General features: G+C 38.4%; 4 protein-coding genes and 1 non-coding gene across 8 annotated transcripts; 2 read left to right on the forward strand and 3 right to left on the reverse strand.

Moving 5' to 3' along the window:
• Positions 1-857: 857 nt before the first annotated feature.
• ranbp1 (RAN binding protein 1) lies at positions 858-5,971 on the reverse strand. Of its 4 annotated transcripts, none has more exons than XM_059336662.1 (6): positions 5,815-5,971; positions 4,232-4,359; positions 3,952-4,109; positions 3,044-3,172; positions 2,746-2,814; positions 858-2,088 (listed from the first exon to the last, which is right to left on the reverse strand). In XM_059336662.1, exons 1-6 carry the CDS (start codon positions 5,827-5,829, stop codon positions 1,946-1,948), a joined length of 642 nt encoding a protein of 213 aa, XP_059192645.1. In that variant the 5' UTR covers positions 5,830-5,971; the 3' UTR covers positions 858-1,945. The 4 variants fall into 4 exon arrangements, with proteins under 4 accessions (XP_059192645.1, XP_059192644.1, XP_059192646.1 ...); XM_059336661.1 differs by having other exon boundaries at positions 4,232-4,365; XM_059336663.1 differs by lacking the exon at positions 5,815-5,971 and adding an exon at positions 5,380-5,563 and having other exon boundaries at positions 4,232-4,365.
• Positions 2,317-2,445, reverse strand: LOC131975526 (small nucleolar RNA SNORA77). The gene has a single exon (XR_009394736.1). It is a non-coding gene; the product is annotated as a small nucleolar RNA SNORA77 (small nucleolar RNA).
• A 2,232-nt stretch (positions 5,972-8,203) lies between the features above and the next one.
• Positions 8,204-10,713, forward strand: LOC131975125 (E3 ubiquitin-protein ligase TRIM39-like). Its single transcript, XM_059337668.1, has 2 exons — positions 8,204-8,400; positions 9,210-10,713. Exon 2 carries the CDS (start codon positions 9,219-9,221, stop codon positions 10,671-10,673), a length of 1,455 nt encoding a protein of 484 aa, XP_059193651.1. The 5' UTR covers positions 8,204-8,400; positions 9,210-9,218; the 3' UTR covers positions 10,674-10,713.
• A 273-nt stretch (positions 10,714-10,986) lies between these two features.
• On the reverse strand, positions 10,987-12,001 carry LOC131974460 (Fanconi anemia core complex-associated protein 24-like). The gene is made up of 3 exons (XM_059336772.1): positions 11,945-12,001; positions 11,678-11,830; positions 10,987-11,290 (listed from the first exon to the last, which is right to left on the reverse strand). Exons 1-3 carry the CDS (start codon positions 11,999-12,001, stop codon positions 11,057-11,059), a joined length of 444 nt encoding a protein of 147 aa, XP_059192755.1. The 3' UTR covers positions 10,987-11,056.
• Positions 12,002-13,776: 1,775 nt separating this feature from the next.
• LOC131974461 (E3 ubiquitin/ISG15 ligase TRIM25-like) lies at positions 13,777-15,775 on the forward strand. Its single transcript, XM_059336773.1, has one exon. It carries the CDS (start codon positions 13,777-13,779, stop codon positions 15,361-15,363), a length of 1,587 nt encoding a protein of 528 aa, XP_059192756.1. The 3' UTR covers positions 15,364-15,775.
• Positions 15,776-16,527: the final 752 nt, after the last annotated feature.

Consider the following 16,527-nt stretch of genomic DNA (forward strand, 5'->3'; position numbering starts at 1 on the left):
AAAATTAAACTCATTACATTTCCTCAAAATGATAAACTTTAAGATAACGACATCTTGATTTGATATCTCAAAATGTCTTAGTATCTCAAAATAATTCGATTTTCAAAAGATGCCAACTGATTTTTGAGTGTTTGATGTTGCTTTGTCATTATTTTGAGATGCCAAGTCATTCTGAGAAAGGTTCTCATTGTACAGATACATTGAATTTTTTCCCCATCACATTGTTGGAAATCGGCCTCCATGAGAGACAGTGGAAAAGTTAGCTGGAATATTTAATAACTAAACAGACCGTTAGCTGCTGGGTTGCCTAAAAATACCCCAGTCAATCATGACCACATAAACACTGTCGATGTCATTCCTCTTTAAGATGACTGCCATTAGTCCAACGTTCTTTTTTCTGGGATGGACATCACTGCAGGTCAGGGACCATTCCTGACAGTCAAAAATGAAAATCTGTTTTATCAGCCACAAGCTGATTTTGTTTCCTGAAACTCAAAGTTCAATATGTATGAAAAATATAGAATATACTATAAATGTACATGCGTTCCTATTTTTGTGAAGAGGAAATATTTCCCAATGACTTGAGCAGAGTAAATAAAGTTTCCAACTCTTTGAGTGAATGAGATTGATTTGTGAATGAATAAGGTAACCCTGCACAACACTGATTTTTTTAGTCCATAAATGTTACTAAAAGTTAATAATGCAATCAAAGCAGTTTGCATACAACCAGTCACATCTTGATTAAACTCCTACAACCCTTGACACAATCTTGTTTTAGTACAATGAGCTGTATTATAACTGCGCATTTTATCGTTAGCTATCCAAGGAAACAAATGATTTTTTTGTGAAAGCAAATGTGGTCTTTGACAGCTTTTATTCGAAGGTGGATGAAACACTTCAAATCATTTGTGAGCAAATGAAAAGCAACATTTCATCCATATACATGTATTTACAGATGCACTGGCACTTAGATGCACTTTAGAGGCAAGGTTAAGAACTCAATTAGTGGAAAGAAAAGGAGGGTGGTGAGCACACAGATCAGATAGGGCACACTCTGTTACATATACTCTACATGCTTAAAGTCTGGGAATGTTATGATCTAAAGAATACAAACTCATTTCCTGGCGAGGAAAGTCAGAGCATAGCTGCACCAAACTCTGATGAACCGTTGACTTTGGACTTAATGGGTTTTCAGATTAAAATGAAAAAAAGGAGAAAAATGAATTGCTTAGCTAAGTGCATCTGATCTCCTATCAGTCAGCCATCAGTGGACACTGCGATCTGCAGCACACATCTGATGCTTGTCAACTGTCTGGAGTTGATTCCTCTTCTAGTCAGTTCCCAACAGAACTAATGAAAGAAGGAACCAGGAAAGAACTACTTCTACAAGGCATCCACTGAGAAGTCTTCACCTTACTTGCTGTTTCTTACAGTGGAAGCATGGACAGTGGACAGGGTAAGAAGGCCCACTGAGATGCATCATGGGATTGAATATGTATAATGCACCTCCATAATGCCTGGTCCCTGACCCTGTGCTGCTAACAAGCAGGCTACATTATCCTCTCCCCCTACAAACAAACTCTGCTTCAGAATAACAAAACAAAAAAAATACCCCAATGTGGGAATTATCACTATCACAAGCCTCTTTTCACAGTTGGTCAAAATGTAACATCGAACTGTAGATGACAAGGATGGAAAGCGTGGCATTCCATGGTGCAAAGAGGGAAACAGGTGAGGGCGGGGTTTCTTTTTTCCTCATAAATTCACTATTTTGTATTTTTCCCCCAGTGGCATCAAGGACTTGTGATCTTGAGGCAAAACCGATAATAAAAAAACAAAATGAAACTAATACTATGCAAGTGTCCAAATTCAGTTCATTTAGAGTCTATTGTAGAAAAAGAGGAAAACCGATAAATTGAAGATCAGCAAAGCAAGTTCTTGGTTCTCAATTCTTCTCCTCAGCCTTCACCTCCTTTTTCTCATCTTCTTTCTTCTCGGTCTCCTTTTGGACCTCTTTCTTATTTTCTTCAGATGCCTTGTCTTTGACGGAGAGTTCCTCCAGCTTCTCTGCCATTTTGTCTGCGTTATCTGTGGCAAAAAAGTGAAATGTCAGCCAAAATGCTGGGAATGTCTGTATACAACTCAGTTGCATGTCTTCAGGTGTTTTTTTTTCTTCACTAAACTCACCTTGCAACTAAACCCCCCATTCTAAAAACCCACATACAAACATATAGCCGCTATATGCAACTTATGATTTTAGGTGTGGCTTTTTGCTAATGTGATCGAAAGTAGCATTAACATGTGATGAATCTCAATTGTAATGTAGCAGAACATAGTGACACCAGCCTTTTGGAAAGCTAGTAAAGTGTTACATTCTGCATGTTCATGTAGCAGACAGAAAAAGTTCCAGGCTGGAGTAGACAGCAAAGAACAGAGTGAGTCTGCATACTCAAGAAACTTGTCATTCAAAGTAGTAGTGTTAATAGTAGTCATGTTACCTAGTTTGAAATAAATTCAAAACAGATCCAATACCCATTACTCAACCCAGAGTAGTGTTGGGGAACATGAAAATAATGAATAATGGCATATGACCATGTAAAATCAACAACTATTAAATGTTGTGGACCTTTTCAATAACTAATTTGTAAAAAAAAAAGCACTTGTCGAAAAATATTTCATGCAATCTGCATCATCCAACTTTAATTACTTTATTCGATATATGACTAAAGTTTAAGCTTCTTGTACCTGTTCCCTCTAGAGTTTTTCTGACCTCCTCCTTGCACTCGTCAAACTTCCCCTTGAACTTCTGAGCATCTGTAAACAGAACAAAGAGTTAGAGTATACATTCACATCAACATACTGTTGTTTCATGGCCAAAGAGGCTGCTAAATCATTCTGCATTGACAAACGGTAAGAAAATAGCTGCTGGGAGTTAGTCCAGTTTCTGCATCCAAAAAGCAACTAACAGCCGTTTGTCACTTCAATGTGATCACTATACCGTCTATATCAGTTATACAATTGTATTACATGTATAAATACTTACTTTCTGCATTTAAAAAGCGTATTGCTAGGAGTTCAGGTTTAGGGCTTTCGTCAGCATAATCTGCTAGTGTGTTCCACACCCATGCCCTGTCACTGCCAGCGTTGGGCTTCAGCTCCATGGCAGGCATAACTGTAATTCACAAAAGCACATGAGGGCAGAAATATAAACATTTACAGTGTAAAAAGTAATCATATTCAGTGATTGCATAAGAATACAAATATTAAGTATAAAGCAATTATCTAAGCAAATCAGGTAAATGATATGCATCCTTCGTCAACCAGTGAACACAACCATCAGTATTGCATGTCAAAGATGTCTATTGGTGAGAACGTGATGTGCATAGCTGCAGTGCGACAGCAAGACTTCCTCCCCTGCAGTTCAATGCTAACCACAAACACCACAGAGCTGAACTTTCTGTAGATACACTAAACAGTTTAATATACTGCTCGCCATCCATCTGATTTTGGGAACAGTGGTTTTAATCTGTGTTATCATAGTCAATTTCTTTTCTCTTTCTGTAATTTTATTTGGGATCACAATATAAAAAAGCAATTAGTGCTGTCACAATATCAGATTTTTACAAGCCAACTGTTGTGGCTAAAAGTCCATGATAAAAAAAATGATCATGATATCCATGTGTATGTTGGGTAATTATGATAATACTTTACTTTAATACTCAATTAATTCTCTCTGAATAGGGAAGTGACCAGATTTATCTGCCAGAACAAATAAAACATGGGCGTGGCAGATTTGACTTGTTTCCAGGCAAGGCAACCAGATAAACTGATATGGAAATTATTTAAGAGACGTTGGATTATTTACATCATATTAATTACATGACATCAATATATATATATATATATATATATATATTTTTTTTTTTTTTTTTCCCCCCCAACTTGACTCACTGTGATGATTGGCACAAATTTTCAAGGTTCGGTCTCTCCTCATCAGGAGGCGGATTGTGCCCTTCTCTCTGTGTTTCAGCAGCTTGACGTCACCGGTTCCTCTCTCCTTCCACTCTGGTGGGTCGTTCTCATTGGCAAAACGATATAGTTTAGCCCGCCTGGGAAAATAATGGTATGGCAAAGCATTGCATATATGTAAGCCAGTATGCTAAACAGTCAGCAAAATATGCAATAACACAACACTTGAATGATAAATAACATGCAAGTTCAAACAACTTACATTTTAAAGAGTTCTTCCTCATCCTCTTCTAATGTTTTCACATCCTGCTCAGGAAGGGACACGATGGGCTCAAATTGGGGATCATGATTAGAGTCCTCTGCATTATCTACAGTGGTGTCAGGTTCTTCCTGGTCCTCAAAGGAGAAACAAAGGATGAGTTAATGCAAAGCGAAAATTTCAACATATCTATGTCAAACATTCAACGTTAAAATAGTAAGGCATGTGGTATAGGTCAGTGTAATTCTTTAAAACTCACTGGAACAAAGTGACTTCTGACAATCGACCAACAGGCCATGAATGCTTCAATGGAGGGATTTAAGAGCTCATTGGTTAAGTATAGCTTTTGTATGGGAACTGGCCAAGCCTTTAGTAAATCACTATTGCTGAGCCAAGCATCTTTAGTTCTATTTGGGGTTGCATATTATCATGTGCATACAATTAAATGTTTACAACTAGTAAGGCAAGAACACAAATACTTCATACAACCAAGTAACCGAGGACAAAGACGGCTAGCCATAAAAAAGTGCGCAAGTTCATGAGCTGTGACAAAGTGATTTTCTTGCAATATCATTTAGCGGATAAGAAACTTGGCATTTGTAGGAGACTTTACTTTCAGGGAGGAAACCACGAGCTTCACTGGATAGTTAGATAGAAGTCGATGCTACTTAGCTACGGTAGGTAACGCTAAGCTAAATTGCTACCGACGTTTAAGGTAATGCAATGACGGAGTCATTGTATAAATACAGGTCTTTGGCTTGAATGATACAGTGAATATATTAAAAGTAATGTTTTGACGCGGGTATAATTTACCTCATTAAAGTTAACAAATAGTTGTTCAACTTTGTTCTTGTGAGTCAACTCATTGTGAAGTTGCCCAGCTAACGAGGCCTTTCACTAGCAGGCTAGTCGAGAGCTAACGCTGATCGTTAAACATTTCGCACCAGTCGTTAACTAATACCACAGTTAATTTAACAGGATTTCGGTGACATGAGTTCAGGGCAAACTGGCAGCCGACTCAGTGTAACGTTGTTCCTGCTAATTGCCCGATAACACGCAGTCACTAGCTCTAGCGCCCTGCTATTAAAGCTAACAGTAACCAACAAATGTTAGCAACTGCTGTGCTTGGCAACCAAAGACAAAAAACTCACCTAACATCATTGTCTTTGCCCAGCTGGTTACACACAGATCATAAAATACCCCGTTTAACGACTGGGACAGGTTAGTTAAATCAGTAGTGTTGTGCACATAGCCCTCCTAAGCAGCTAATGATCAGTGTGTGAGGCTAATGCTAACATGCTGCACACTTTAAAGCGTCAACCCTGAAGAAATGATTTAGAGAATAAAATCTACCACTGGGCATTTGTAATCGTTCGTCAAAATGCTCTTACACTTTCACTACACCCTGTGGCCTTGAAAACACAGCTTTTGTAGCATCATGAAAGACATCATTGTCGGCATTACTGGCTCGCAGTTTCCATTGCAAACTTTAACGAATTTAGATATATAAAATACCAAATTTGCCACAAAATTCCAATTTCAGGGCAGAGATAATACATTACATGTCCTAAAACCAGTGATCTCACCTTCGGGTCTGCCATATTAATGTAGATGTTTGTAGATTATAGAAGTAGTTTGATAGATTCAAAAACAGGCTGGCCACCGTTTCCCCTCTGATACTCTCACTTCCTGCTACAGGTTTCGCGCGCCGAATTTCCTACGTCCGCCCGCGCCCACATTGTGACAGCGCGCGCACCGCCTCTCCGTCCCTAGGACTGCTGTAGATATAGATATAAAGCCTTTCTTATATGTATCTATGGCTGTTGCAACCTATGGTATCAACCAGTCTATCGTCACACAGTTAAAATAATAACCTAAGTAATTTTTTCAAGTCTGCCAGGAACCAAAAGTGTTCACTTAAAAAGGATGTAACATTGTACATTTGTGACTTAAGCAAGATATGGTAACACTTTATTTTGAAGGTGTCTACATAAGGGTCACACAAGCCTGTCAGAAACATGACATGACAAGTATCATGAGCATTAATGTTACTTCAAAGTGTAATCAATGTTCATGACACATCCCATGTCACTCATATGTAGAAACCTTCAAAATAAAGTGTTACCATATATTCCTTAAGTCACAAAGGCATGTTCCAAAAATTGCCTAAGTCACATTTTATTTTGACTTAGGCATAATAAATCTGCTTAAGTCACACACTTGACATAGGCCATTATCTTAAAGGGGTAAAATCACATGATCTGATCAACTGAGGATGTAGGCGATTTTACCATAGGTGGCCGGCGTCATGAGGAGATGATTTAGGCAAAAAAAAAAATTTTGACAAAAAATTACTTTTAAATGACGATTATTTTAACAGTGTGTTGCTATGGTATCAACCAGTCTATGGTATCTGCGCTGTTTCTGTTACAAGCTTTTTATCAATTGGTTATTGATTGAGTAAAATGTAACAACATTTAATAGGAGTGCTGCAAAAATAATAGGCTTCAATTTAATTAAGTGTAAGATTTCAAGAATAATCCATAAAGCGAAAACAAGTCAAACTGTTGTACGACAAAGAAGTAAAATAAGATAAACCTTTATTAGTCCCACCATGGGGAAATTGCATCATTATAACAGCAGAAAGAAGGATCAGTATGACCAAGGGTAGTATTAAAAAAGTAGCATAAATATAACATATGTATCAAATAAACAAGGAGAGAATATAGAAATATTTGTATTTGTAAATATGGTTAAATGTAGCCCAAATATTTCAAAGAAGTTAAATTTCAGTATTATTTATAACAATAATAATAATAATAATAATAATAACAACAATAATATGAATTAACATTTAAATTGTCGAATAACCTAATATACACCATAGGCCAAAAGTTTGGAAGCAAGACCAAAGTTGTAAAAAGAAGATAATAGTTTCATTGCTATACTTTGCAACAAAATAGTCACTTATTAGAACACATTTTTTCTATAATTATCAGGTCTTTGGGTTTTTATTGCTTAGACGTTGTGTATCCTTCTTTCCTTAATGTATAAATCTGTACTCTTGTTTCTTTACTCAGCTGCTTCATTCTAGCCATTTCTGTTGTAGTTTGTCAGAGATATAAACACAGTTGAGATTTATTGGGATTTTTGTATCCAAACTCTCTTAAGCCAAATAGAGCCAAATAAACTGAATAATGCAAACTGTGATGTTTTTTGTTTTTTTTAACTTTTGCACTGAAGTTGTCACTCTTCAAAATCTTCTCAACCCTAAAACTAAGCCCAATATCTTTTGTTAATATTTATTCAGCAATGGTCTGGCAACATCAATGTATACCTAAAGGTAAATTAAGGAAAATGGTTAAATTCCATAAAGGTAAAGTATGATCATGCAGTAAACACACAAAAAAAATCCAATGAATCCATACTGGTTTTTGAGAAAGCCATTGTGAACAGAACAATGTAGAACAGTACTGTTAAGTACCTGAGTTTTAATTTATAAAAATCAAATGTTGTTGATGTAAGTATAAATTGTTCATAACTTGAGGTCAGAGGTCAGAGGACCACTTTGAAAAAAGCCATGTCTGTTTTTTTTCCCTTGCTAAATAACAGACTAACTTTGGAGTGTCATTTCACATCCTTCCTTACAATATGTCATGACATGGCTTCTCTGTAGCGTTAACATTAAGTCAGCTTCTGCCTCTAAAATAAATAAAACAGCTGAAATGTCCAATAGGGGACATCCAAGGACACACTGTATCATTTGATCAATAGGCAACAACTCTCCCTTTACAGTCTTCCTGCAATCCCACAAACACTTCAATGTTCAGCTCATCTTTTATTTCACGTTTCTGCTGGTTTGCAAACTGTTTACGCTCTTTTCTTTATGTGACAGATTTCTTACTGATCAAAATACATTCAGGGGGAAAAAATCAGGAAAATCGAAGATGGAAAACTTTTGTCGCTGGGCCACAAGTAGGCTGAGACACTGAGAGGTGGAGCAACAGTGACCACTTCAACCACGTCACATTCCTATAAATGAAAGTGAAAGCTTGTGTGAGCGACAGCAGAGCTGCAGTTGAGACAAGCCTTTCTGTTTTTCTCTAAAGAAACTTTCAACTGAATCCTGCAGGTTTTTCTCAACAACACAGCAGAATCTGTGCCAAACACCGGTGAGTACACTGTCCTACAGAGACAAAATACACTTGCTGAATATTTAGTAAAAGTTTTGCTCAAAAACCAGAAGACATGACAAAGGAAAAGAGGACAACAGATAAATTAAGCCTGCTAAAAGCTAACTAGCCTTGTTGCTAAGATTCCCTTTTAATTGTCCAAACACTGAGTACAGTATCATATTTTATGTGATAATTTATTGTATTGATTATAAAGGCACAAAATCGAAGTTTTGCAAATTATATAACTGTTACACACATTGGTAAGTGTCCTTTGAGTTTTCTTTTGACCATTTTTATCCATTGTTGATATGAGAAAAACTGCATAATTCAGCACCAAATGTGTGTAACAAATGGTATCAACTCATAAATTGCTGCAACAACTTATGGGACATAGTTGAACATGGAAATGGGCTTCAGATGAGATAATATTAATGTTATGACCCCTTATACACCTGAATAGGTTTAAATAAATAATTAATTTATTAAGTAATTTTAATCAGATGTTTTTGACCAGAAAAACTTGACAACTTGGGCTGCATCCTAAATTAATCTTCAGGTTCACAGCTTTCAAATGATGTCCACCACTTCTATGTGGCATTTATTGTCAAACTGCTATTTTCCCCAAAACATACACTGCTCACAACCACCAATTATATATTTTTAAAAAAGAGGAAAATAGCAGTTCAACAATAAATAGGAAGGAATGGTAAAACGTTAAAAAATGTTTCATTTGGTTTGAATGTATGAAACAAATAATCAAAATATATTCAATCACAGTATTGTCTTTTCACCATTTTTGTCCTCAGAGTGTAGGTATGTCTGCTGTTGTTAGCTGTCTGCTGACTGAAGATCAGTTTCTGTGCTCCATCTGTCTGGATGTGTTCACTGATCCAGTCACCATACCATGTGGACACAACTTCTGCAAAAGCTGCATCACTGAACACTGGGATATTAATGTCCACTATCAGTGTCCCAACTGTAAAAAGGATTTCAAAGCAAGACCTGAGCTGCAGGTGAATACTTTCATCTCTGAGATGGCTTCTCAGTTCAGACAGTCAGCTCAACAGAGCGTCAGCAGCAACAGCTCAGAGCAACAAGTTTCTAAACCAGTAGAAGTTCCCTGTGACGTCAGCTCAAAAAACAAAGAGGCTGCCCTATGTATCCTCTTTGTGTGTCTGGTGTGTGTCATCAAGGTCTGTATGGTTATAGACTTTGAAGGAAAAAAGGGCGAATTCGGGAAGACTGAGGCTGAAATTCAGAAGAGACGACTGAAGATTGAGGAGATCAAACTCTCAGTGGAGCTCAGTCAGAAAGATGCAGACAGAGAGACAGCAGATGGTGTTCAGGTCTTCACTGCTCTGAAGGAGTCTGTTGAGAGAAGCCAGGCTGAGCTCATCTACACGATCAAAGAGAAGCAGAGAAAGACAGAGAAACAGGCTGAAGGCTTCATCAAAGAGCTGGAACAGGAAATCTCTGAGCTGAAGAAGAGAAGCATTGAGGTGCAGCAGCTCCTACAGTCTGAAGACCACCTCCTTATCTTCCAAAGCTTCACCTCCCTGAATGCTGCTCCACCCACCAAAGACTGGACAGGAGTCAACGTCTGTGCAACTTCATATGAGGGGACAGTGGGGCGAGCTGTGAATCAGGTGGAGGAGACGCTCAGTAAACAGATGAAGAAGCTGCTCCCTGATAAAGAGCTGAAGAGGGTCCAGCAGTATGCAGTGGATCTGAAACTGGATTCTGATACAGCAAATCCCTGGCTCATTCTGTCTGATGATGGAAAACAAGTCAGCTGTGGTGATGTAAGGAAGAATCTCCCAGAAATTACAAAGAGATTTGGAAATTATCCCGGTGTCTTAGCAAAGCAGAGTTTCTCTTCAGGAAGATTTTACTACGAGGTTCAGGTTAAAGGGAAGACTGACTGGACTTTAGGAGTGGCCAGAGAGTCGATCAACAGGAAGGGATTCATCTCACTGACTCCTCAGAATGGTTACTGGACAATATGTTTGATAAATGAAAATGTGTATGAAGCTCTTGCTGGCCCTTCAGTCCGTCTCTCTCTGAAGTCTCGGCCTGAGAAGGTGGGGGTGTTTGTGGATTATGAGGAGGGTCTGGTCTCCTTTTATGATGTTGATGCTGCAGCTCTTATCTACACCTTTACTGGCTGCTCCTTCACTGAGAAACTCTACCCACACTTCAGTCCATTTATTAACTATGGTGATAAAAACTCTGCCCCTCTGATCATCTCTCCTGTCAGTCATACTAAGTAGAACAGTTATCAGGTTTTGTACGTTGAGTTTAATTTGGTGTAATAAATTTACATGTTTATATTATTTATTTATCAATTTTTGCTACAAATGACTGATACTTGTTAATTGTGAATGCAAGAGTGCAGAGTGTAAAACTAAAAAAACAAACAAACAATTTCCAAGTTCTCCATTTTAAGTCATGTTAGCAGCCATGTTAGCAACATGGCTCTTGGTCCTCCGTTTTGTTCCAGACTGAATTACTAATTGATGTGGCCACCCACGACGTCAATAGTAAACAGATATTGTCCGTACACAAGAGTTTTTATTAATTTTGAATCAAAGAGTAACTGTATTACCAGAAAATCCAAACTTTCCTGGTTACATAAAGGTCCAGAGGTGAGCCTTCATGTTCCAGCAGCCGTGGGTTTGTGGAAGAAGCTGTGGATTTGCTGAAATGCAGCCTGACCCACAATGGGCTCCAGCTCTGCAGGGGCGGCGTTGCAGAATTGCTTCAGCAGGGTCACAGCTTTGACCCTACTGACTCCGGAGACATGCTGCACCAGAGCCAGGACCAGCGGGTCCAACAGCCGAGATGAGCTCCTCCTCTTGAAGGGGTTCTCTTTGCCGCCCCCGTGAACCTGGAGACAATCGGAGAAGGTCTGCATTAGACAACAAAATGTAATGTTACGAGAGCTTTACAACTTTTACACCAAGGATCTATGCTTGTTTTTATAAAAAAATTTAAATCATTTTTATTGGCACTCTGAAATTACACAGACATCACACACATTGTTCACACAACAAGCCTCTTGTTGTCAACAGAAGGAAAAGTAAAAATAAAAATAAAATAAAAAAAGTATTCTAAAATGGACAACCAAGTGGGACTGAACTCACATGTCTGTCAACTCCTAAGCTGCAGGCTGTGAATGTCACATGCACTCCTCATACAAGCAAGGCCGTATTCATTAATACTTGATATTTATGTTAAGTGGAAAGAAAGCAGGTTCACTGTTTAGTCTACTCACGATCTGAGTGATGAGCTGCGAGGCCTCCGTCTGCCAGCTGACCAGCAGCAAAGTCAGGCCGAGGTCAAACACCACAAACTTCTGCAGAGCAGAAAAGTACTGCTCACTGAGTCTGTTCTCCACCAACACCAGCTGCTGGAAACTACTGTTGCTCTTAAAAACAGGAGAGGCACAGTTCACATCAGACAGAAAAATACAGAGCATTAGCTTTCAGCAAAAGTGCTTTGTCAGTTATCTTTAAAAAAAATTTTTTTTTATGAAACTCACATTTCTGTAGCGAACAAGTTTCCTCTTGTAGCTGTTGTTTTCAGGTGCATTAGACATATTAACATCTTCTGTGCAGAGCAAGATAGGAGAGGTCACATACAAGGCGTCACATTCAAAAATGTAAAGTACGTAGTGCAACCAAAGAAATAAAAAAAGACGGTGTACAACACCAAACTTAAGGGGAAATTATGAACCTTAACCTATTCTTACCAACTACACACTTGACAACTTTGTAGGGCAGCAACTAATGATGACTTTTAGAATCGATAGTCTTGATTAATCCGTTGATTCATAAAATGTGAAATAATAGTGTAAAACACATTTTCCAAGTTCACATATTTAAATGTTCAGTCGATTATCTAAAAATAATTTTGTCAATAAACAATCAATTAATTAAAGCACTGACTACAAAGAGACATGAAATTAAAGAAAAAACACAGAATGCAACAGATTAACGAGCTATAAATCAAGACAAAGTGTTATTAAGCCCATAAATGTCACAATGCACCTTTAGTGAGCGCTTACCATTCACACAGAACTCCACTCAAATCATCTCCTCATGACGCCGGCCACCTATGGTAAAATTGCCTACATCCTCAGTTGATCAGATCAGATTTTACTCCTTTAAGATAATGGCCTATGTCAAGTGTGTGACTTAAGTGGATTTATTATGCCTAAGTCAAAATAAAATGTGACTTAGGCAATTTTTTGAACATGCCTTTGTGACTTAAGCAAGATATGGTGATGATACTTGTCATGTCATGTTTCTGACAGGCTTGTGTGACTCTTATGTAGACACCTTCAAAATAAAGTGTTACCATATCTTGCTGCCAAGGGGACATCCAAGGACACACTGTATCATTTGATCAATAGGCAACAACTCTCCCTTTACAGTCTTCCTGTAATCCACCAAACACTTCAATGTTGACTTCAACTTCAACTGAATCCTGCAGGTTTTTCCTCAACAACACAGCAGAATCTGTGCCAAACACAGGTGGGTACACTGTCCTACAGAGACAAAATACACTCGCTGAATATTTAGTAATTTTATGATGTTTGTATGATATTTAGTTTTGTCGTTGTCGCTAAGATTCCCTTTTAATTGTCCAAACACTGAGTACAGTATCATATTTTCTGTGATAATTTATTGTATTGATTATGAAGGCACAAAATCAAAGTTTTGCAAATTATATAACTGTTACACACATTGGTAAGTGTCCTTGGACTTCAACCTCTTATTGTGAGGCAGTAAAGCTGACAATATTTCCTCTGTTTCAACAACCTGAATGAACTCAAAACCTGAGCCCTACTCAGACAGGAAGTTCCAATCAGGCCCAATTTTAAACTGAGGCAACAATATAATAATAATAATAATAGTAATAATAATAATAATACCATTTCATTTATGTAGTGCTTTTCTAAACACTCAATGATGCTTAAATATATATATATATATATATATATATATATATATATATATATATATATATATATAATCTCCGGCAGCCGAGAGCAGTAGCTTCAAACTTCTCTTCAGCACATTTAATGATTCTCTGCTCTCTGCAGCAGTTCAAGCTGACTCTGATACTACAAGTCTTTGGAGAGGATGTGATTTTTCTTTTGCTCCACTCCCTCAGACACTTCACTGAAACAAATGAAGACAAATACTGACTAAATATGGCTCAGAACATTGCATTTCATGTGTTAACGTCAAGAATTAATTGCCATTGTACATGTTTAGTCTGTCATGATTTGAATTTATTGAAGAAATAATAAAACAATATGCAATGACACTATTGTCTTTTCACCATTTTTATTCTCAGAGTGTAGGTATGTCTGCTGCTGCCAGCTGTCTGCTGACTGAAGATCAGTTTCTGTGCTCCATCTGTCTGGATGTGTTCACTGATCCAGTCACCATACCATGTGGACACAACTTCTGCAAAACCTGCATCACTAAACACTGGGATAAAAATGTCCAGTGTCAGTGTCCCAACTGTAAAAAGATTTTCTACACAAAACCTGAGCTGCAGGTGAATACTTTCATCTCTAATATGGCTGCTCAGTTCAGACAGTCAGCTCAACAGAACGTCAGCAGTAGCAGCTCAGAGCAGCAAGTCTCTGAACCAGTAGAAGTTCCTTGTGACGTCTGCACTGGAACCAAACTGAAGGCCCTGAAGTCCTGCCTGGTCTGTCTGGCCTCCTACTGTGAGACTCACCTGCAGCCACATCTGACAGCGTCACGTCTCAAAAGACATCAGCTCATCGACCCTGTGGAGAACCTGAAAGGCAGGATGTGTCCCGAGCATGATAAATTGCTGGAGCTGTTCTGTAAGACCGACCAGATGTGTGTCTGCATGCTCTGCACTGTTTTAGACAACAAGCCACATGATGTTGTTCGTCTGAAAGAAGAATATGAAGGAAAAAAGGCAGAGCTGGGGAAGACAGAGGCTGAAATTCAGCAGATGATTCAGAAGAGACGACTGATGATTGAGGAGATCAAACTCTCAGTGGAGCTCAGTCAGAAAGATGCAGACAGAGAGACAGCAGATGGTGTTCAGGTCTTCACTGCTCTGAAGGAGTCTGTTGAGAGAAGCCAGGCCGAGCTCATCTACACGATCAAAGAGAAGCAGAGAAAGACAGAGAAACAGGCTGAAGGCTTCATCAAAGAGCTGGAACAGGAAATCTCTGAGCTGAAGAAGAGAAGCACTGAGGTGCAGCAGCTCCTACAGTCTGAAGACCACCTCCACCTCCTCCAAAGCTTCACCTCCCTGAATGCTGCTCCACCCACCAAAGACTGGACAGGAGTCACTGTCCATCCACCTTCATATGAGGGGACAGTGGGGCGAGCTGTGATTCAGGTGGAGGAGATGCTCAGTAAACAGATGAAGAAGCTGATTGAGGCTGAGCTGAAGAGGGTCCAGAAGTATGCAGAGAATGTGATGCTTGATCCTGATATAGTACATCCCATACCCACTCAGCCTAAAGACAGACAACAGGCAAGTAGCTGTAGATGTGTCTCATTAAAGAAGGCTTTAACTTTAAGATTTTACTTTGAGGTTCAGGTTCAAAAGTGGTCTCACTGGACTCTAGGGGTGACCAGAGAGTTGACCAACATAAAGGAGAAAAACACACTGACCCCCTCAAATGGTTACTGGACTGTATCTAAAAAGTGTGAACATGGGTACTCTGCTGCTGCTAACCCTCCAGTACCTCTCTACCTGAAGTCTCGGCCTAAGAAGGTGGGGGTGTTTGTGGATTATAAGGAGGGTCTGGTCTCCTTTTATGATGTTGATGCTGCAGCTCTGATCTACTTCTTTTCTGGCTGCTCCTTCACTGAGAAACTCTACCCATTCTTCAGTCCCTGTCGAAATAATGGAATCGAAATCCACATCTTCAGAATTCCTTGTACAACACAGTGAGGAGAAACTTTTGATAAATGAACAAAACTGTTCAGTGTCATGTAATGTATTATATCTAAATACCATAACATATTTACTGCTCAACTTCCTAATTCTCACCGGTCTCTTTATATCATGTTTACCTATAATATATACCATTGCTTCTTACTGTTGCAAATAATCTCCTGTTTAAAGTAACCAAACTTTTTTTCCCTATCTAATACTATTTCTGCGTTCAAAACTGTCCTAGCTTTTCAAAAATGTGTTGAATTGGCATAGCGTTTGTCTGGGAAGGGACATTTATTACGTAAATTGTTGTATGTATAACATTTTTATGAATTGGCTAATATTATATGTTTTTCCTGATATTGTGGTAATTTCTAAAAAATAAGTAAAACCCAATTGACTCTTGGATGGTTGCAGGTCAGTAGAGTATATGTATGTGTACGAGTGAATTATCAATGAAGAAATAAACAAAAAAACGACTTTGTTGTTGTTTACCGTTATGGAAAAATGATTGATCTTGACTCTAAAACAAAGAAGAATAATGAGACCCCAATGGCTTAGGTTTAAATATTTTATGGATACTTGATTAAGGAGAATTAACAATCATCAAGCAAAATAAAGAAGACAGAGCAGCATGATGTCAAGTCAATTCTGACAAACCTTACATCCTGGCGGGAAATTGATAACATAATATTAAGGCATACTCTGAGGAGACAGAAACACAGTCTGGAGCCAAGGTACAGTCTCACCACAGACAAAATATTGATAGAATAGGGACGGACGGACAGGTAACAGAAACTGAATTCTTCAGCTAATGTATCAAAAGTCATAATATACAAAAATTCTACCACATTTACAATCTTTTGACACCCAGTTCATACAGAATGAGCCATAAGCTGATTTCAGAATAGCCATGACTTTCCTGTCTGAGTTCATTTTGTCTTGATATATCTCATGCTGCACTGTGATAAACTCTTACATTCTCAAGACCACCTGCACCTCGTCCAAAGCTTCACATTGCTGAACGCTGCTCCTGATGTCTATGTCTGTCCATCTTCATGTTAGGGGACGAGAGCTGTGAAAACAGACGAAGAAGCTCTTAGAAGCAGAAATGTAGGGGGCGAGTGGATGTGAAACATGATCTTGATACAGCAAAACCTGAACTCATCCTTTCTGATG

Source organism: Centropristis striata, chromosome 7 (genome assembly GCF_030273125.1).
Source record: "Centropristis striata isolate RG_2023a ecotype Rhode Island chromosome 7, C.striata_1.0, whole genome shotgun sequence".
Taxonomy (NCBI): domain Eukaryota; kingdom Metazoa; phylum Chordata; class Actinopteri; order Perciformes; family Serranidae; genus Centropristis; species Centropristis striata.